General features: G+C 36.7%; 2 protein-coding genes across 2 annotated transcripts; one reads left to right on the plus strand and one right to left on the minus strand.

Moving 5' to 3' along the window:
- Positions 1-2,340: 2,340 nt before the first annotated feature.
- Positions 2,341-14,697, plus strand: oxtra (oxytocin receptor a). The gene is made up of 2 exons (XM_028446856.1): positions 2,341-3,438; positions 14,207-14,697. The coding sequence occupies exons 1-2, from the start codon at positions 2,511-2,513 to the stop codon at positions 14,458-14,460; spliced, it is 1,182 nt and encodes a 393-aa protein (XP_028302657.1). The 5' UTR covers positions 2,341-2,510; the 3' UTR covers positions 14,461-14,697.
- A 2,721-nt stretch (positions 14,698-17,418) lies between these two features.
- cav3 (caveolin 3) lies at positions 17,419-22,186 on the minus strand. Its single transcript, XM_028446880.1, has 2 exons — positions 21,777-22,186; positions 17,419-18,573 (listed from the first exon to the last, which is right to left on the minus strand). Exons 1-2 carry the CDS (start codon positions 21,891-21,893, stop codon positions 18,232-18,234), a joined length of 459 nt encoding a protein of 152 aa, XP_028302681.1. The 5' UTR covers positions 21,894-22,186; the 3' UTR covers positions 17,419-18,231.
- Between the last annotated feature and the right edge of the window lie 471 nt (positions 22,187-22,657).

Below are 22,657 nucleotides of genomic sequence, written 5' to 3' on the forward strand. Positions count from 1 at the left end.
CATATAATGAACTTTTTATAAAATCAAATATATTAAAATGTATGGATATAGTTAAGTTAAAAATACTACAAATGTTGTTTTAAGTTGTAAACAAAGATCTTCCTTTAGGTATTCAAGCATTCTTCAAATTAAGAAACAGTCATTATAATCTTAGAGGTTTTCTTCAATTTGAAACAAAAAAAAGCAAGAATTAATAATAGACAACGAAGTGTATCTATTATTGGAATAAAAATCTGGAATGATCTTAATGATCAACTCAAATCAATTAACACACTATCTACATTTAAAAATACTTTAAAATATGAAATGATTAACACATACACTGTTAATATGTGTTAATATCAGGAAAATAAGTTATTAAAGAAAATGTGTTTTTAATTGGAAATTAGGAATGTATCAAATATAATTGAGAATTGTTGTTGTGTTTAAATAGTTTAAATGTTTAGTTTGTAATGTCTGGACAGGCTCATATAAGCAAGTTGCTTCAGCCCAATCCATTATTGGTTGAGATGTATTTGATGAATGTGGTATTTGACAATGTAATGTGCATTGAATGGACAACAAAATAAATGTATTCATTCATTCATTCATGTCACATTATGGAGACAAAAGAGTATTGTTGACAGAATCTCCTTTTTTATATGAATTTAATCATTTACTTCAATCATTGTTTCATAGCAGCAACTTTATATTCATAATTAACTACTTTTGATTAAATTCTGATTTAGTCGTATCTCCTAACTCATGTTTTAGCTGAGTACTGGTCCCCAACCACTAGGCACCAGTCAGTGGGCCAGTTTAGCAGTGAGCCGCAGGGAAAGACTAAAGTTTTTCTTGTTTTTTTTTTGTTTTGTTTTGTTTTGTTTTTTTTAATAATAATTATAATTTTACATTAGTCTTCTGGGTATTTCATTTTGGGAGGGAAACCACTACTTTTACTTGTGTACACATCACTCCAGCACTTGACTCAGTGTAAAAATGAAATGAGGACATATTCATCATCTGGTGAGCACAGCCAGTGTAGAACACCTAGTATCCACTAACATACAAAAATGTAAACAATTAAATCTATAATTTTATAGAGCAGCTCATGTTTGCAAGACGGTGCCTGCATCACTTATATTTATAACTACTAAAACCACTGTGGCTTAATCCACCATATATTTCCCAAACTTTTACAAACACCCTTAACTCTGAATGTAAAAACACACTTTTTGATTTAATTTAGCCTCCAAGGGTATTTTTTGTCCCATTTTTGCAAGTTCAAATGAAAATGTTGGCCTATAGCTTTTGATATTATGCACTTGTTTATATTTACTTTAGGAGTTTACAATACGATACGATATATCCTGATATTATATGGCAGTTATTGCGATTTTTTTAAATTACATATATGACTTAAGAAACAACTGATATGTAAATGTGTACACCTTCATGAGAACATGATGTATGAAATATATTTTGCATATATATATAGTTCAACTTAACTGAGGTGTATGCCTGAACAACAAATGAATTAAGAAAGTTAGTACTTTCTTTTTAGATTTTATTGAAAAAACACAAGCTGGTCAACAGTTACAATGTTTACTGCAGTGGAAAAAACTTTCCTGGTTAAATAAAGGTAAAAATAAATAAATAAATAAAAAAAATCAATATGGAGGCATTTTGAATTGATCCAAGAATCGTAATATCGCCAAATCTATTTATTATTATTATTATTATTATTATTATTATTATTATTATTATTATTATTATTATTATTATTAATATTATTATTATTATTATTATTAGTTCACTCACTCTAATGAAATCACTTTTTCATTAAAGGGAGTCTAATTAGATGAATATCATCATTATGATGTTTTTTACATTGGGGTTTATAGATAGGGCAGTATTCCTCTCAGCTGATGGGCTTCCCCACGTGTGTGTGGTCCCTGTTGTGAGGAGGAAGTTGTTGATGGATGGTGGACACCTAGTGGGGATGATGGGAACGTCTGTTTCCTGTCACACTGAGCCTGGGACATTATAACTGGCTACTGCTCTGCGCTGCTGTTCAGTTTCATCCTATAGCAGGAACGATGTGGAAGTCTCAGCGTTTCTTTTCTTTCCTTACAACTATAACTTAGATTTTTGAAAACGTGGTTACATATATTTTTAAAAGATTGTTACGCGTTTTAGGGATAAGGTTGCTTTGGAAAAACTACTTTAGTTCAGTGGTCTCGATCCTTAACTGCGGAGTTTATTAGAATAATTGAGATTACTGCATAGTCTCTTCTGCTTTCTTTTCTTTTTAGTTAATCGGTTTTTTAGGTTTTTTTTTTTATATATAAATATAGAAAGAATGGGAGACTGACAACTCCAAAAAGGTGAATTGATCCTTTCAGCATGTTTTGATCGCCCTGAGGACGCACACGCAGGACTCATGGACACTCAGGACCTTCCAGGTGACCGTTTCACTTTTTGCGTGATTGCGCAGCCCTGACGCATCTGCAGAGGACGACGCTGCGGCAATGGAAAGAATGTTGAACGAGAGTGACATTTGGCAGTTTAACGACTCGTGGATGAACTCCAGTGCGATCAATCAAAGCAGTCCTCTGAACCAGAGCAACCCTCTGAAGAGGAATGAGGAGGTGGCCAAGGTGGAGGTGACGGTGCTCGGCCTGGTGCTGCTCCTGGCGCTGGTGGGGAACCTGTGCGTCCTGCTGGCTATCCATACCACCAAACACAGCCAGTCCCGCATGTATTACTTCATGAAGCATTTGAGCATCGCTGATTTAGTTGTGGCCATCTTCCAAGTCCTCCCTCAGCTGATCTGGGACATCACCTTCAGGTTCTATGGACCGGACATACTGTGCAGGTTGGTGAAGTACCTACAGGTCGTTGGGATGTTCGCCTCCACCTATATGCTGGTGCTGATGTCCATAGACAGGTGTTTGGCCATTTGTCAGCCTCTTCGCTCCTTGCACAGGAGAAAAGATCGACTTTATGTCATATTCTCCTGGATCATCAGTCTGCTCTTCAGCATCCCTCAGATGTTCATCTTCTCCCTGAGGGAGGTTGGTTCTGTGGGATCAGGAGTGTATGACTGCTGGGGAGATTTTGTGAAACCTTGGGGCGCCAAAGCTTACATCACATGGATTAGTCTGACCATATACATCCTCCCAGTGGCTACATTGACCATTTGTTATGGGCTGATCAGTTACAAAATCTGGCAAAACTTTAAACTGAAAACCATGAGAGAGCAGTGTATAAGCCTGACCCCCAAACCCTCCAAAGTCAACACACTGACGCGCGTGAGCAGCGTCAAGCTCATCTCCAAGGCAAAGATAACCACCGTGAAGATGACTTTCGTCATCGTGGTGGCCTACATCGTTTGCTGGACCCCCTTTTTCTCCGTCCAGATGTGGTCTGCGTGGGATCCAGCTGCGCCCCGTGAGGGTAGGATGGATTCAACTCTTTATTTCACTCCGCGCGTAAATGCGCACACGTTTGGTTGCTCAAACTCATGAAGTATTTGAAACCCTATCACGTTGTTTATCACTCATCTGAACAAAGCTCTTTTGGATAAAACAGCTACGCGCAAAGTCGGCTTTTACGCACGAGTTGGAAACAAGAGGATCATTTTAATAAGCGGAGGAAGGAAGGGTGTGATATTAAATATGGAAAATGAGTTAGACTGTGCACCAACTATCCATCCATGTGCTAATTATGCATGATAGATGAGGCGACAGAAAGCCATTTGATTACTTCATAGTTAGTCTAATCGCCCACGTGCACATCCTACACGTGCTGTCTATTTCCTGTGGCTGTAGATCATTGAGTGAACTGGGTGCGGCACCTATAACCGACTTTGATATGATACGAATGTGGCACCGTTTTTTTTTTTTTGTTTTTTTTTTAAGCAATTGCAACATCAAATAAATATTCAATATTTTAAAACACTAATATTTGCAGACATTCTGAAGCAATAAGTTGCTTGCTTCATTAAGAAATGCTGTCAGTCCGCTTATCTTCTCGTTAAGGGGGGGGGGGGACCCTTTTACGCATTTTCATATATAACAACTTGAAGTGAAAACACATGAAGATCTGTATTTTCTTGACGAAATTAAAAAAAAAAAAAGTAATAGTCTGATTATATTGGTGTGCTCTGTTATTCTGGGCACCGCTAAAGACATGTAACAGCATTAAAATTATATAATTAAAATAACATACTTCAATACATCTCAACCTGGTCACACCCTCATTATTTAGAGTCACTGCGTCAGAACTACCCAGAAATTGTTCATAAGTGTGTGTGTGTGTGGGGGGGTGTGTGTGTGTGTGTGTGTTCTATCTTGGGTTATTAAGAGTAACATGATTGTTAACCAAATTTCATCATCATTGCATAAGGGATCTTTTGAATAAACCTTTTTCATTTTAATATTTTATTTTGATCAACAGTGTTTGGAAAACATGTTGCGTAGGGTTGTGTAGGGCCCTAAAGGTACTGGAGTTGGGTTTAGGTGCATGGTTGAAATTTGCAATTTGTTTGAATCCCTTAAAATAGAAAAAAAAAAAAAAAAAATACAAATCAAACAGGCCAATCTACGAAATCGATCAAGACAGGATCAAAACTAGAGATACAAGACAACTATATTCTATATTATATTTTGCGAGTTTGAAGTTGTATTTTTTGGCTGTGACACATACGAGCCTAAGAGCCAAGGTTTCCATCACTACTGTGAAAATTGTCATTGATTCATAGTATAAAAGTAGTGGCAAATGTTAATTTCCAGTTAAGCACACGTGTTGCCAAAAGGTCTGTTGGTAAACAGAGAATCAGCATCTTGTTGCAGGATTAGCATTAATTGTGTTTGCTATCAGCTTGTGCAAATGGTTCCAGATGACTGATCTGAATCACTGTTATCCTTCTCAAGCTGCACTGTCCACACCCTTTATTTACCTACAGTATCTATCCAAGCATTATCACAGGAGGATACGTGATGCTCTGATGAATGAAAGTTAGGGCTTTGGTGCTACTTTTTGTTATCATGTTTGATCTGATATTTTTTCATACCTGCCCAAACATAAAGTGCAGTAGCTGCTCTCCTTGTGAATCCAGTGTGTTGTTGCAGAGGCTCCCTGAGTGCAGCTCTCAGAGCTGAACTGACAGTGACACATGCCAGTGTTTGTGTACTTGCCGCATGATAGTGTCATGCATGAGTGTGTCCATGTGTCCACGTCAAGTGTTCAGTAGCTGCACTCTTTCATGCAAAACAGAGCCCAGAATTTGTACGGTTCAGTAGCCCAGCATTTCTCAAACATTTTTTTTTTTTTTCTTTTTGACCCCCTTTCTCTTACTTCTGAATCCGAGTACCCCCTTTGTCCGACTACAATGTTTTGTTTTTTCTAGAATAAGTTTTTGGTCATGTTTGAGCTCAGATATTCTATGTTTTTCTGTATTTTGGTTGAACTCCATTTATATTTCACAAAGTGAAAGTATAGAAATGCAATTGTTTAGATTGTTGTTTTAATAAAAATAATAATAATGATAATTTCACAATTTCAGAAATTCAGTAAAAATTTTCAGAAATATCAGGCGACCCTATTTAAACTCCCCCAGAGTAGATTTATTTCTAGAGTTTTTATCATTTGCGATCGTCTCACGCGTGGAGTGCAACCAAGACTGACACTTCTTTTGTTAATTTTCCACTCTCTCTCTCTCTCTCTCTCTCTCTCTCTCTCTCTCTCTCAAGTACCCCCTGTAGTGCCATTGCGTACTCATAGGGGCACACGTACCCCCATTTGAGAAATACTGCCAACAATGGATCCAGTCTCTGTTGTCAATGATGTGTTGTACGTATCAAATTATACAAATTAAATGGTGTTCCATTCAACTGATGGGTAAGGTTTGTTTCTTTCCAGTTCATAGTTTTCGATTGTAGACAAATGATCTACATTATTCTCCTATTAGGCGACTTTTAAAACAGTTATTGTGGTTTCATACAGTAGCCGTGCTTTCTCCTCAGTCAGGACTTTGTGTTGCTTTAAGCTCAGAGGACTTAAAGAGTTTGAAGACTAAACATTCTGACGTTTTGATGTAAATACAGCAACGTATCTGGATAACTCGGAACAGCCAGGATGGCTTTTGAGTTTAATGTCCATTTGGGCTGCTTTTTTAAGTTCTTTTGAAGTGAACAAATGATGGAAAGCAGGTTACACCAGTGATAATGTTGACTGCTTATTGCAGGGCTAACACAAAGTGACATTATGTGCAAATTAGAAATCTGTGCATTGACAGAAGTGTAGCAGTGTTGGTTATGTTGAAATATGAATCACTTCCAAACACAATACATTTATATTTAAAGGTGCAGTCCACAACTTTCAGATCCCTCTCTCCCCCTCCCTCCCCGCTGCTCTCTTGCCCTGCCTCCAAACTTTCCAAAGTCCCTCCCTCAGAGGAGCTAACAAGCTAACGTTAGTCTGACAGCAACATCACAGTAATACATCATGCTCTGTTAAAAGCATATTACTGCAGCACTTCTCTCTCTCTCATTGTGCACACACCTCAGCAGCAGCAGCAACAACACAGTGTCACTTACAGCAGCCCACACAGAGGCTGCTGCGCGCACACACATGAACAACACATGCACTACAGAGTTCTAGTGTAACAATTACACATCGAACATAATGTAAATCAAGCAGCAGTAATTACCTTTCAAGCAGAAAAGTCACCAATTCCATCTTCTACTCCTCCAGACCATACACTGAAAAAAAGACGACGCTCCAGCCACCGGAAAGGGGCGGGGACTATGAGGAACAGCTGTCAGACAGTCCATCCTGGCTCTGATTGGTTCTTTTTCCTCGGTCGCGGTTCATTCTGGCAATCTGCCAAAGGCTGCAGGAGCAGCAGGGGGGACTCAATGAGCCTGTTTTTTTCTGACAAACTACTAGTTTAATGTAAAGCTGTCCTTACTTAGTGAGTTCATATATTTAATTATTTGCTTATCTGTGAACAAGTCGAACTAAAAAATGAACAGATTTTTATGAAATTTTAAGGAAATATCCAAAATGGATACATTTTAAAATAATAATGACAAAAAAACCCATATTTGTCATCATTGGCAAAATGACCAAAATCCTTGTTTTCGGTTTATGATTGAATAATGTTCCAGAAATTTGACCTGGACAATAAGAGTTGGTTCCTCTATCACTGCATCAAGTTTCATCGAGATCTCGAACAAAATGATTATTATGGATGAACAGATTTTCCTCAATATCTTGGTGACATTTAGGTGACAATGCAATATGAGGGACTGTTTCTAGTTACAAATGTGTGAGGACAGAAATGTCTAACATGGACCAAAAATCATTTAATATCCTTTTAATGGTGAGCTTCATTTACATTTAAAGTGGTGGAGCTGGTTTTCTCTTCAGAATTGCATCTAGTGTCTAGAATAAAAGGAAATTCATAATTACATTGGACATATGGTCTATTAACACTTTTAAAGAGTGGATCAGTATGACGTTAATACACGATAACAATATTAAGAGATATAAAAACATGAATATCAATGTATATATTCTACACATGTTGTATAACATCACATTTTACAAACAAGATAATTACATTGTATGAACATGATATATTGTAATATCGAATTGTAGTGTATAATCATGATATGTTATAATAAGTCGTTTTCCTATATAAACCTAATCAACTTATAGCACTTTCCCCAAAGTAAACGTTTTCAAGGTGAATATGTGATAATAGTATTTATTATGTATATATATATTTATTATTACAATGGTATATCTGTGTGCTTACATACAATACAATTATTATTGTATGAATACACCTACAAACCTGTTACACTGGAAGGATGAACTGGTCCAGTTGTTTTGTTAGCAAAGACAGTCAGAATCTGCATCTGGTTTAAGCATCCATTATGTGATTCTAGCAGCTCAGTATGAAGCCTCGTGGCGTTTGCGTATAGAAAGAAGCATCAAAATGTACCAGACAGAGACAGAGACCTTTCAGCACTGACGTTCTTCCGACAGCATAAACCCAACCACTGCATATTTTATCGTCTTCTGAGAAATAAATCAAGTTCACAACGAGACCTTTTCCTTTGCAGTTTGTTTACTGCAACCAAAAGCTGCACAAGATGGCTCTTTGAATATAAAAGCAAAAAAAAAAAACAACCGTTTAAACCATTCCAGCTTCGTAGAGGCAGTTTACCCAGATGACATCACCAACCATATATTTTGAGCCAAACTTATAAAAACAGTGGAGGATCCCTTTAAATAACAAAAAAAAAAAAAAATGAGAAACAATCTCATTTTTTGGATGTAATTTAGAGCTATGAAATAAATCTAAATGTCCTTGTATGTACATCACAGGGACAATAATTTATCTCAAATCTTAAATCTTTATAATGCCAGTCAGTGCACATTAAGCCAAATTAAACCGTTGCTCTGAAACGCGTCTCCCTGATCAACTGATATATCAGGTGTGATTACACTGTAATTACATGAAGGAGCAGAAATCTTTCAGCCTTAGGAAGTTTTCAGATTTTAGCATGAGATTAAGTTTATCCAAACGAGTCCTGGAAATGTCAGAGAACAGCAAAATGCCCCATTCGCCGAAGATTTGTTGAAGAAAATGCATCTGAGATCTCACATTTAGCAGTTCTCCTGATTTCATTATGGAGGAAACAAAAACACCTGAAAGGTTAACACTTAATCACACACACGCACGACACACACACACACACGCACGCACACACACACACACACACACGCACACACGCACAAACACACACACACACACCGACCTTCCAGCTGAACTGGGAGGCTTTGGAGGATGACTCACACTCCTGCCGATTATTGATTTGCATTAGTGTATGACACACACACACACACACACACACACACACACACACAAACTGTAGTAAAAAATATTTTTATTTTATTTTATTGGTAAGGAATCAATTTGAATCAGCATTTTAATGTCTAATTAATTGCTGGAGAGTTTTTATAGGGTGATGTGAGTGACGCGCCACCCAAAGGAGAACTGCTTAATTTAATCCACAAAGTGATTGATTCTTTTCCTGTGGGAGACACGGGGGACTATTACCTCATACTTTCTTTGATTATTCGAGACATGTTAGAACCGTAGCCTTATCCCCTCTGACAAATTCATAATGGTATAGGCCCTGAGTCATGGCAGCATCTCAAACGTGTGACTGTGACTCTTATTTTAGATTCAAACTTTAATAGATTGTGATTTTTAGTTTTAGATTATTATTTAACAAAAGGAAGTGCTTTTATAAGAGCTCAGGAGTGACATTAGAGACGAGGATCAGCAAGAAGAGGTTTAAGGAAGGATAAAAAGTGATTACACAAGGGCATAAGTCAAATATCAACATTGACAGTCTTTTTAACACACAAGCTGCATTACAAATTTCATATCGACTCATTTTGTGACCCCGCTTGCTACTTTTTTCAGGGTCACGGGGGTCTGCTGGTGTCTATCTCCGAGGGAAATATCACATCGAAGTAGGGCTGGGCGATTTTGCCTGAAAAAAAAAAATCAGATTTTTTCAAAGAAAAATTTGAGTTTTGATTCGATTTGTTTTTCAATGCACTTAAAAATGACTGCAGACATCAGATATATCGTCTAAAGTGCAACTTTATCGCTGTGATTGTCCTCAAGAGTTAAAATGCATAGAACAATCCCAAAATAAAAAGTAAATGAGGTTCTGTCATTCAACAATTTCAAATTTTAACCCAGGTTTAAGAAAAAGTGCAACAGCGACTTCACAGTAGCTTAAATTTTCTGATTAAGAAATCAGATAACTACATATTTTATAACATAACATTCCCTTAGCATCTCAGCATAGTGCGAATAAAAAATTAAACATGCCTGTGGCACATATGTAGCCTACTCAAAGGGTAAACACATGTAAACAAAGAGGGGACTGGCTCACATCGTGCTACAGTAACCCACAAGGACGAGACGTGAAAAACTGTGGTAGGGAGAAAAAAATAAATAAAATCTAACTTGAATTTGCAAACTAAAAATCGTTTTTATCTACAAATTTGATGAATCGATTAAATCGATTTTTCTGCCCAGCCCTATACATCTAAGTGGACATTTTGTCTTTTATTAAAAGAACAGATAACAGAATTACATCCTTGCTTTGGTAAACAGTTTTCTCTCTTTGAACGCTTAGACATTAAAAAACATTTCCATGTATTTCTCATGGCTTCTTGAAATGCAATGGCTCAGTGAAAGTAGCCGCTATACGCTGCTGGGCCAATGCATTCAACTTTCTTTAATACCCACTGTGAAAATGTGCATCTCCCTGACAGTGTTGCTCAGACAACAATCCCATTACCAGCAGGCCTTCAGCAATCCTTTTCACTGCGCTGTACGGCTACATGTGTTTGGATGAAGGCATGCGTTCTTGTTATTTGGATGAGTTTTTGTCACGCAGGTGCTTTGCCAGAGCTTTCACACTGAGGAAAAGGGCATCAATAAACCCACCTGTGATGTCCTTCTGTGACAAATGTCAGAATGTCAAAATGCAGGGGAAATGAAGCATAAACAGTTATTTAATGCGATGAAAAGATGCAGGGTTGGTTGATAATTAATTACAGTTATAGCATAATAATAACTTGTAATTGTAATGTTAAAAAATCTGTTACTGTTGTAATCGTAATTGAATTATAATTGAGTTCAGATAATTGACAGTAAATGTAACTGCAATGAAAATTCTCAAAAAAATTGTCAGTTATAATTAAACGCTAAACTTGGGAGCTATGTTAGAGTTCGATATACAGTTCTACACATATGTAGTTAGTTAACAATTATTAAAATGTTTCATATCAAGCTCTCCCACGTTTTACAAAAAAAAAACCGAATAATAATCAAAGGGTACACTGACACAAAAAAAAGGCTCAGATGACCACACCAAGAATATTAAAACCTATTTTCATTGATTAGGAAGCTTAATCAATGAAAATAGGGAACCAATAGATAGGAAAGAAATTAGATGATAGATATTTGTTTTTAGTGTATTTTACAGCTGATTTGGGAGCGGTTATCATTAAAGATGCTAACAGAAAGCTAACACAGGAGGCAGGTTATTTATTTCAGGCTCAGTAATTGTGATTAATTTTAATTGAACTTTAGTAATTGAGAATGTAATTTTAATTGACTTTCTGAGGGTAAAAAAAAATAATGGTAGTTAGAGACAATGCTCGTCACTGTAATCGTAATTGAATTGTAATACGAAACAATGCTGGTCACTGTAATTGTGATTGAATTGTAGTTGAACATGGGTAATTGAAAATGTAATTGACCCCAACCCTTGCCCCCAGTGAGTGTGCCAATAGATTCCTAATCTATCAAATGCTGCACACAATGCTACAATATTTTACATTAGAACAGAGAAACATTCTACAGTCATGATAAACTGTTTTTAACATCAAACGTTGTACAATGAGCCACTACAGTTGGATCAGTAAAAAAAAAAAAAAAGGAGCACATTGAATTAAACTTATTGAATGTTTAAATATTTAAAGTTTTGAGAGCAGGAACCTGTTAAAACACTAGCCTCTGCATTTCATATTCTATATTTATTTGATAGCATATTAGTTACAAAGACTGGTAAATGGAAATTATTTCTGTAACACTTTTATTACCACTAAAGTAGCCCCGAAGTGCTCCACGATATTAGCTCATTCACACTCACATTCACACACCAATGACACAGAGCTGTTACCAATGAGTAACTGAGACGCATTGAGACGCATAACCCCATGACCACCATTACTCCCACCACCTGAGCCACGGTTTCTCTGCTGGTCAACGTTATTCACCTCTGATGATGGTTAGAAATTGGCCCCCCAGTGGCACATGGGACAATTTGAAATAGCATAGTTAGCAAATAGCCAGAAACGGCTTTTCACGGATGCATTTACAGGAAATATCAGGACACGTCTTGTAGCAATTACTTGTTTAGATTTAATCTGACGTGATATTTTGGTCATGACTTTAACATTTGAGTACCTGGAGGAGAGAGGGGCCACTCTGTTCACAGTTTGGGCCACAAAAATGTGATTCTCCATCCCAAGTGCCACATCATGATATCTTTGTCAGCATTTAAAAAACTTACAAATCTGAGCATTTTTACAGTAAAGATTAAAGGGTTATGTGTGTTTTTGTTGTCATTTAGTGAATTTGTTTCTCCTTTTGTCTGTATTAATGTTGTTTTGTTAGTTTCCTTATTGCGCGTTTGACACATTTTTAGTACTTTCATTCTATTAAAAAAAAAAAATCTGTGTACCCTTCGTTGTTTGGTTATTCCGTTTTAAAACCAAATCAAAATAACAAATAAACAGTTTGGTTATTTTGTTTTTCTGATTTAAAACCAAAACAGAAATACTGTAAAAACCAGATAAGCAGCGTTTTTCTGTTTTTAATTTCTTTTTCTTTTTCTAAACTTAATCTGTTTGTGTGATATTTACGGGGACATTAGAGCGAGATCTGAAGTCCGCTGCACCTCGTTTCCCAGGTCCTGGACCAAGTCTCCTCACATGATAGGACTGTTTATGATTTTTTTTTTGCAGTTTTTTGGGTCCTGCTCATGTTTTCATTCAGTCTGTGAATATTTTAGCACGTAAAAAGCTGCTCACGTTTATGTTTTGTTTTGCGGTGTTACGATCCAAATAGTATCCAAATGAACTGATGACTGACGATCGACTGTGGGGCTGGTGTGAGGAACAATAGATGTTAGAACTTCTACCATTTGACACTTTTGCAAAACAAATTACAGCTTTTTGAGGGCAGTAAAAATGTTAATTTTGCACGTTATAAATATCGCTAACGGCAGCCACAACACACACAAGTTTATCATAAGAAACGAGGGGCACCAGTAGATTCATTACACCACCCCTGGTTCCACATATGTGCCTGTTTTACGTAACATCCATTTTTTGGTTTTGATTTATTTATGTAATAATAGCATTTCGATTCACCAGTAATGTGACTTATGAGTTGCTTTTTTTATGTCCGGGAACAAAACTCCACCTAGTCACCAGATTATCTGGACACTATTTGGACCGTAACACTGTTCGGTAAAGTTGGCAAATATTTATAGATTCGGATTTCCAGCATCAATAACTCTTTAACAAAAAGTCATTGACACAAATGACACCTCTGCCATCAGTGTGAGGTGGACAACATGATACAAGATTATTTTTATCAAACGCAGCAAAGTAAAAGTTCGTCTGTCGGTCGTTCTATGTGGTGAGATTAAAACATGAAACTGTCGTCCTAGTTTCCCCGTAAATATCCAGATATCACACAAACACGTAGGGCTGGGCAAAAAAATAATTTTAATCGATTAATCGAATTTGTAGATAAAACTATTTTTATTTTGCAAATTCAAATTTCATTTTTTTTTTATTTTTTTTTTTTTATTTTACATTTTTTTTCCTTTTCCCACCATAGTTTTTTCGGACTTTTTCAAGTTCCGATTTGAGCCAGCCCCCTTTTTGTTTACATTTGTTTACCCTTTGAGTAGCTATATGTGCCACAGGCATGTAAACTTTTTTATTTGCACTATGCTGAGATGCTAAGGGAAGAGTTTATTATTTTTTTTAATTGTAATGTTAGATGTTATAAAATATGTAGTTATCTGATTTCTTAATCCAAAAATTTAAGCTACTGTGAAGTTGCTGTTGCACTGTTGCTTAAACCTGGGTTAATGCTTGAAATTGTTGAATGACAGAACCTCATTTACTGTTTATTTTGGGATTGTTCTATGATTTTAACTCTTGAGGACAATCACTGCAATAAAGTTGTACTTTTGACAATATATCTGATGTTTGCAGTCATTTTTAAGTGCATTGAAAAAAAATAATCGAAAATCGAATCGAAACTCGAAGTTTTTTTTTTTCAGGAAAAATCGCCCCGCTGTACAAAAACGTTGCTTGTTTGGTTTTTCCATTTTTCTGTTTCTGGTTTTAAATTAATGAAACAAAAAAACTTTTTTTTTTAAATTTTTAAAAAATTTCAATTTAGTTTTGATACAAAATAACCAAAGAACGAAAGGTACACGGATTAAAAAACCCTATTATTTTATATATATATATGTGATTGTTTATGTATAAATCAATGACAGTGTGATGTTGCTTCTTCTCTCTTTGCATGCAGCTATGCCGTTCATCATCTCCATGCTATTGGCCAGCCTCAACAGCTGCTGCAACCCATGGATCTACATGTGCTTTGCCGGACATCTTTTCCACGACCTCAAGCAGAACTTTCGCTGCTGTTCCTCACGCTTCCTCTCATCCTCTCAGTGTCGCTGCGAACGCGACATGGATTCTAGCCATAAGAGCAACTCGCCCACATTTGTCATTAAAAGCACCAACAGTCAGAGGAGCATCACACAGATTTCTAGCACATGATCAGATACGATGGTGACAGTATAATATTTCTCTGTAGAGTAAAAAAAAAAAATAACATTAAGGTTATAATAAGTTTTTGCCGTAATACTCATAAGTTAAAAAGTGATCATCTTTTTGTCTGATTATCTATTAGAGGTTGGAATCGATATGTATAGTATTATATATTTGTGTGTTTGCAGCTGTTTAAAGATAAAAACATAAAGTCTATGTACACAACCCATCCTATGAATTCACTGATCGGTCTTAAGCTGAATAATAACATTTTTTCACTAATTAAAGTTTTTTGGAGTCCTCTATATCAACTTTTAGCCTTCAAATACACTTAAAGCTGCAATACGTATTTTTTAATATTTTTTTTGGTGTTATTTTTGTGAAAAATCCATAATCATCTTTGAGCATATTGTAATCCAAAGTGTTCCGAGTGGACAGTAAATCTCTTCTCCTTCTCCTAGCTCTGTAAATGAGAGCCAGTCAGCCAATCAGAGATCTTTCTACCAACAGGGCGAGCCCATGAGCTGTTTTAAACATTACTAATGGCTGCTCGAGCTGCTCGTCAAAAGTCTATGCGCGTTACCGATCTGAGAGTAGAGACAGTCCCATGGCATTGTATTCAAGCAGAAGTCTTCTAATGCGGTTTTTGGCCCAGCGGTTTCACGGCAAAGCAAGAGGAAAAAGGAAGAACGAGGTGAAGAAGCAACGGAATAAAGGCACAAACATTTTCAGGATGGACAGACTGCGAAGGTTCATTTGACTCGGTGTGTGCGGCGAATAGCGTGCAGTCCGCTTTCAGTCCGTGCGCAGTCTGCCCAACACACCACACATAGTGATAACAGATGGGATAAATAGCTTGTAAAACTAAGAGAAACATTATCTAAGGTGGAGACAGAGAACAGGCACAATTAATCTGCAGTGTGAAGTGTGTCTGCTCTGATCAGCTGAGCCTGGCTCTGAGCCTCCTCACAACAGAAAGTGATACGTGCTTTCAATTCATGTCTCTAAAACATCAGAAAACTCTCCAATAACACAAGATAAAGTCCCTACATTTGTTACTAGTCTCTATGGAGAAAACAGTCACAGAGTTCCACAGTTGTGCGCTTGGACGCAAGCATTCCCTAGAAGACAGGTGAGTTTTTCAGGAGGGGAGGGGGAGCGTGCAGTGCCTCACGATTCTACGAACTGCAGCTTTAATATCCCTTTAAATGTGGGAATCACCATTTTAAAGATTTCAGCCAATCAGTGTTTACATTTGTCAGCAAAGTTGTGGGGGTAAAACTAGACTCTCTGACAGTGGGGACAGAGAGGATGCTGGCAGAGTTAAATTCCATATTGGACAACGTTACCCACTGACTCCATGATATGCTGGTCAGGCACAGGACCACCCTCAGCTCCAGGCCGATCCTGCCATGGAGCTCAACAGAACGCCACAGGAAATAATTTGTGCCTGTGGCCATCAAACTGTACAACTCCTCACTTTAAGCTGAGAGACTGCGCTATCAAGACACACCCAGGGGGTAACTGGGGTTGGGTTGTGTAGCATTCCTACTACTAAAGGTTTCACATTATCTTTTAGTTGGGTCATATTAGTCATTAGGGTTTGTATCCCTTTCAATGTGAAGTCGTGTTATTTGCTTGGTCAGGGTGCAAAAATTAGGAACTTGTATTTTAGGTTTATTCTTGGATGCGTTACATAATGACTTTCATTTGTAAAGAAATAAAAATAAACAATAATAAAAGTATCAAATCAATCAGAAAGCAATTTCACAATGATGGTCTTTCGCACAGTATGACACAGTCGTGATTTTGAAACAACGTGACTGAGCACTAGAACAACTATGTTTATCACTCCAAGTTGTACACAATATTAAATAAGAGATTAGGCATTTTAGTGTAAATTACATGTATAATAAATCTGTATAAATGTGTAAAATATTGTATAAATGTATATAGTGATAAATAAGTATTTGTGAACACTATTTTATGGGTGTGGTTTAATTGAATTTGAAAAATCGTTCACGGGTGGAAAAATAAAGCTGAATAATTCTGAGTCGTGCTGTCTGTAACGTCTATTGTTCCATGTGTTTCTGATGCAGAACAAAGTAATCTCATACTGCAAGAAAAGCCATTTGTTTTTTAGAGGATTTGTTTTATTTTTGGCTGTTTGGAATACAGATGTATTTTCAATGTCTTTTTTTTTTTTTTTTTCAAATCTATATTAAAGCGTCCACCTGAATATGTTGTATTTCCTTATGTAGTGTTGGTATTTAATTTCATTAAAATAAAGTGGGAATGCCTTTGAGTGCATTTCAAGCAACCAAAGTTGTAATTAAAAAAAAAAAAAATCATCATTAAGAGTTTTTACTGTTACTGTCTCATCACTCTGAATAACAGCAACTCCAGTTCATTCATTATAATAAAGGTTTACTTTACCCCTGTCTCTAATTCTAATGGGAAACCATGCTAAAGAGAAACACCAAGTGGTTTCATGTAATGTGTAATACACAACAGTGGCCTCTAGTGGATCAGGTTTTGCAGCTCAGTGTTAGATTATTTTAATAGATTTTGGTTAAACAGTATGGAGGTAGATTTGTGTCTTTATTATTCAATAATAATAAAAAATAAAAAACACTTTTCAATCAAAAAAAAAAAAAACCCTTCAATCTAAAAAAGAAAAACCTTTTTAATCAAAAAAGAGTTTACTTTAATGAAAAATAAGTATTTTCAATCAAAGATGCACAAATAAAATGCACAAATAAATATCTGAGACACAAATAATTGTATTGGCACACTTCTTTTCTTTGATTGAAAAGTTTAATTGAATAATAAAGACACAAAATCTACCTCCATATAGCAGCAGACCGGCTGAAGACATTCAGTCTGATATAATCAACACATGTAAATTATTTTTGTTTCTCCACAAGAATCCCAAGTAGCTGAAACACTGATTAATAAAGGAACTGATTGAGGGAATAAAGGTCATTTAATTCTGTGTTCACTTCACACACACACACACACACACTAACCCACACAAACACTCTTTTAATTCATGTAATTATAAATCACATTTACCGCACCAAAGGAAAGGGATTTATGTAAACAGCATAACACTCAGAAGAAACCAAGAAGCTTGACTGTATTACTTTTTCTTATTTTACTCCTTTTAGTTCAGAGAATCAGAATTAGGAATAAACAAGGATACAAATGTGGATTGAAAAAAAACAAAAAAAAAACTTGTTTTAGTAATATCTATCTATAATTGCTTTCATCTTCTTTGTTGCTTTCCGTAACGTTACTAAAAATCCTCTCATGCAATTGAATATGAATTATACTTGAAGGAAACAAATAGAAACAGAAACATACAGCAACAGGACGCCTTCAGGAACAATGCAGACAGATGTGTATTGCAGGCAGTTCAGCACTTTCTTCAAGTTTTAACCATGTTGGGACATTAATGATTTTCTTTTCTGAGCTATACATAATCTAGATCAGATATAATTACATCATGGCAGGTGGCCTTCATATATCTTCAGTGAGGAGAACCTCGCCCTCCAGATGTGCCAGAGCGCTCCTTTGAGCCACGCTGCCAGCTGCAGCTTTCTTTAAACTTCTGGTCATAAAACCCACACTTTGAGTTTTAGGGGAGGGAGGAAACAGCATGTTAAACACAGAGTAGGAGAACTTGGAGTATCAGTAGAGTAAGCAAGCTGATCTTGTGCAGTATGAAAAGGCGCCAAACTTCACGTGACCACTCTATAAATGTCACAGAGTGAGTTCTTAGACTTCTTTACGCATTAGCACACGAATGCTGCTGAAGATCTTGCCCAGGGCTTCGAAGAAGGGATCACAGAAGGTCTGGATGCAGAGTGAGTAGATGCGGCTGATGCACTGCGACTCAATCAGGCAGCTCTTTATGCAGGGAACCACTGCCCAGATGTGACAGAAGGAGATGCAGGCAAACAGGAAGCCCCAGAGCAGAGCGACGGGGATACCAAACACAGCAGACAGGATGCGGTAACACCAATATTTGGACACGGTGAAGGTTGTGTAGCTAAGCTTCCAAACCCCATCCAGGCTGTGTGTGCCATCTGGCTCTGCAATGACATCCTCAAACTCCACCTAATGAGACATTTTAGAGACAGATTGGTTATTAACAGTGAAACCAATGCCTTAATGCATGTTCTTTAGTTTACATGTCACCATCAAACCCAGAGTTGATCCTTTTCTGAGCCATCAGTGTTGGATTTCATAATGTAAAATTGGAATTAAAGGCTGCAGAGGCATTAGAGCCTTTTAATGGTGTGTGAAAATCTTTCTAAAACCTTGATACAAGTAAATCACAAGGGAAACAATGTGTCCCACCAGAGCAGCAGCCACTTTAATGAAGTCTTAGCACACACCACCTGCTCGCTTCCCAAAATCTGGCAATAAATACATAAATAAATAAATACATAAATAAATAAACATCAGTGACCCAGCTGTTAAATAGTAATTAACCTATCTGTATTCAACACAGACAGATGGGCGGCACTTCTGAAACTTTGAGTCATTCTGGCTCATTGGCAGTGGGAAGAAACTCATCTAACAAAAAATATCTTTGGAATAAATGGGTGGACATGATTTGTTGCTGTTTTTCTGCACAAGCCAGGATCCTTCCATCATCAGACATTCATTTTGAAACACATTATTTCCAAGGAAAACAAAAACACATGCAGCCATGTTTCTTAAGAATATTTACTTTAATCATCATCTGTACGTGTTTATCCTGTGCAGCACTTATTCCAAACTTTATCGTCTCGTGGTATTGTCAAGTCATCATAAAAACCCCATATAATGGCAGTAGTGGCCTTATTAATTAAAGAAGGTTGGTGGTAACTAGAGGGTCATTCTAATCACTGTGGGCCCTTGAGCAAGGCTCTTACGTATATATATGTGACAATTATGTAAATGTATTTATTTGTTTATTCATTTGTTATGCCTTTTGTGTGTCAGCTGGCTCTCCTGATTCCTGAACTCGTTCCTGTGTCTAGCTCATTGCTTTCGAAGAAATCTTACTTTATTCACAAGCTTGAAAAGGTGAATTTCAATCAAATATAATATAATAATAACTTTATTTCTTACACTGTAAAGCAGCTGCTTTGAAATATTTAGGAAACAGATTCTTGTCCCATGTTGTTAAAGTTGTAATTAAATAACACTGTGCTAAGAAGCTCTGATTGACAGCAACAGTGGCTCGGATGTTGAACTCTTTGTTCTAATTATTTATTATATTTTTGGCCAATTCAGCTTTTTGGGTTCAATCATTTATTCAGAGTCAAGGATTTTTTAACGTTTCCCCCCAAATTTGCCTAAAAAATGAATCTGAAACATTTTCCTCTTGTTTTGAAATGGATTGACAAAAGGTTTTCAAATAGCCCTGGTTAGCACTCACTGATGTAGCAAGTTGCAGCGGTTGCTGGAGCTAATCCCTGAGGTGCGAGGCAGGGTAAACCCGCCTCAATGTAATGATAGTCTATTAAAAGGCCAAAACAAATACAAGTTGCGGACTTGAACCCACTATGTAATGACCAAGTGCGAACCATTGGGCCACCAAGTGGTTTAATGAAAGTCACATAAAACATAATTAGGTTTTCTATTGATAGGCCCTCCAGAGAGCATGGGGACAAAATAAGCAGTATTTAAAGACTCCTCTGAGTAATGCTCTCAGTCAGCTGCTAAATGTTGGTTAGTGAGATTTGTTTTTTTGGGTTTATTATAATAATAATAATAATAATAATAATAATAATAATAATTATTATTATTATTATTATTATTATTATTATTATTATTATTATTATTATTATTATTATTATTATTATTGTAACAAGCAGCAAACTTTAAACTTTGAGTTCGCAACTCAGGGCTTTTAACCCAAAAATAGTTTGAGGGCTCATTTTTTAATCTGTATGTAATCAAACAACATGGCCTTTTTTTCTAGGGAGCATACGTAATGTTTTGTAAGAACACAATAACATTTTGTTTTTTAAAATACATAATCTAATTTTTTGTGTAATTCAGTTAATTTAAATTCGTGTATCATTTGTTCTTTTGTTTTTCATTATGTAACAAAAACATGAAAAACGAAAGAAAAAAAAACACTCATCATTTGATATTTGTTTCCAAAACCAAAATGAAAAAATGGAAATTGCCTTGTTTTTCAAATTCAAGCTTTTTTGCTTCGGTATAGACCTTTATCCGTTTTCTCCATTACCGATTTGCCAAAGTTATTCTCAGTCTGCTCTCTAAGTTACATCTGTTTGTATATGAACTATGTTACTAACCTTGGATGATAAGCACCCCTGCGCTAAGAAATGTTAAATGCTAAATAAATAGTTTTATTTGTACAAATGAATATGTTTTTTATCAGATTCTACCTAAACCGCACCATTGGTGCAAACTTTATCTATTTATCATGCGCATGTCCCATAGAATTAAACCAGGAAAATCACAAGCTATTTTACTTTGCACCCACAAATATACCCCTTTATAAAACTACTGAGTACAGAGTACGTACACCTGTTTGTACATCCAACCTTCAAACACATACCTATTTGACCATAATTGACAACTCTACTTAAGCTCCCACATGAATACACACTTCCGACAGGCACTGTACTAGTCTATATAAATTGGGTGACATGAATTTTTTTTTTTAATAAACCCTTTACGTGCACAAACACACTTTTTAGTCGGATGTTAAAAAGGCTGAGGTAGTTAAACTGTTAAGTAGATCATGCTTGGTTATCTTGGATTCCTGAAATAAACTATTTGGAGTGAACAGAAACTCATTGACTGTACAAAGGGAGTGTCTCCCTCTCTCTCTCTTTCTCTCCACATTATTGTGGTTTAATGGAAGCCAGAACAGCTGGGAACGCCTGCTTTAAACCACTGTGCAAATGTAAGTCCCAAACATTTGCTTTACTTAAGAATCACAATTTACCAACTTCAACAGATATTTCTTAGGCTTAGTTTTCCCTAAAATGCACACAGGGCCTTAATATCTAAATTTTATAGCATAAAGTAGATACCATGACAACATTCACAGGCTTAAACAGTGACCTAAATAAAACTGTATCCGTTTTCAAATGCTTCTGCTGCTTCATTCCCAAAATACATTTCCCACTGCCTTTAAGCAACAGGAATAGCTCTTTGTATAAATGTGCCTGGATGTATGTACATATACTTGTTCTTGTTTTTTCTTTCAAGCATGTATTTTGTATAAGTTCCCCAATCATGCAGACACACCATTAAACCCCTTCTACGTCTCTATGCTATACACAAACCTTCACCACGTCCTCATTGATCTGCTTGGGGTCTCTGTTGATCAGATCAATCTCTTTTGTGTGGCTGTCGTGCACAATCTTCTCCTCGCTGGCGTTGTACTGGTACTGGTCCGCCATGGTGTTGCCCGTAGACAGTAGGGAAAGGATCTGTCGGCAGATCAAGCTGCACACGGCCACCTCAGTTTGCTTCTGACCCCTGTATCACGACGTGATGCTCCCTATGACATACCAGGGAACAGCTGCTGCAGGCGTCCTGGTAAAAATGGAGGCCTGACCCCAACCCAGCACGCAACATAGGCACCCACACAGAGAGAAAGTGTGCACCCTTGCACACTGTGCAATGCACAGAGACAGAAAAGGAATGCCTTAAAGGAGAATCCAGGGTTGTGTCACATTTCACACCAGGCTGTTGGGCTGATAAGGCTGCAGTTTGCACAGTGGCACCAACTTCCACCCCAGAGTGAGGCAGTAAGCCCTGACACACCCCTCTGCTCCCAGTATATGCAGCAACACTGTGTTTTTAGACCTTACTGCTTGTGGATGAAGTTAAGGGAACAAATCCATATCTGGATTGGTTTTGTGTGAAGGGGCCTTGTTAAAAAAGGTTTGACGCATGACCCATGTATTTAAAGAGGTACCACTGTCCAAATATATGTCTACTGTAATATTCAGGGTCACCGATTGGAATACAACCTGGGTCATCACTGTGAGATGTTGAGCAAGTCAGGTAACTGCTCATGTTGTATGTCGCTTTCGATTAAAGTGTCTGCTAAATTAAATGAGGTTCAATTAAACTTTATTTATAAAGCGCAAATTACAACAATAGTCATCTTGAAGGGCTATCAAAATATAAAAACTTCTTAAGAAAAAATAAAAAACTT

This window comes from Gouania willdenowi, chromosome 5 (genome assembly GCF_900634775.1).
Source record: "Gouania willdenowi chromosome 5, fGouWil2.1, whole genome shotgun sequence".
In the NCBI taxonomy this organism is placed as follows: domain Eukaryota; kingdom Metazoa; phylum Chordata; class Actinopteri; order Blenniiformes; family Gobiesocidae; genus Gouania; species Gouania willdenowi.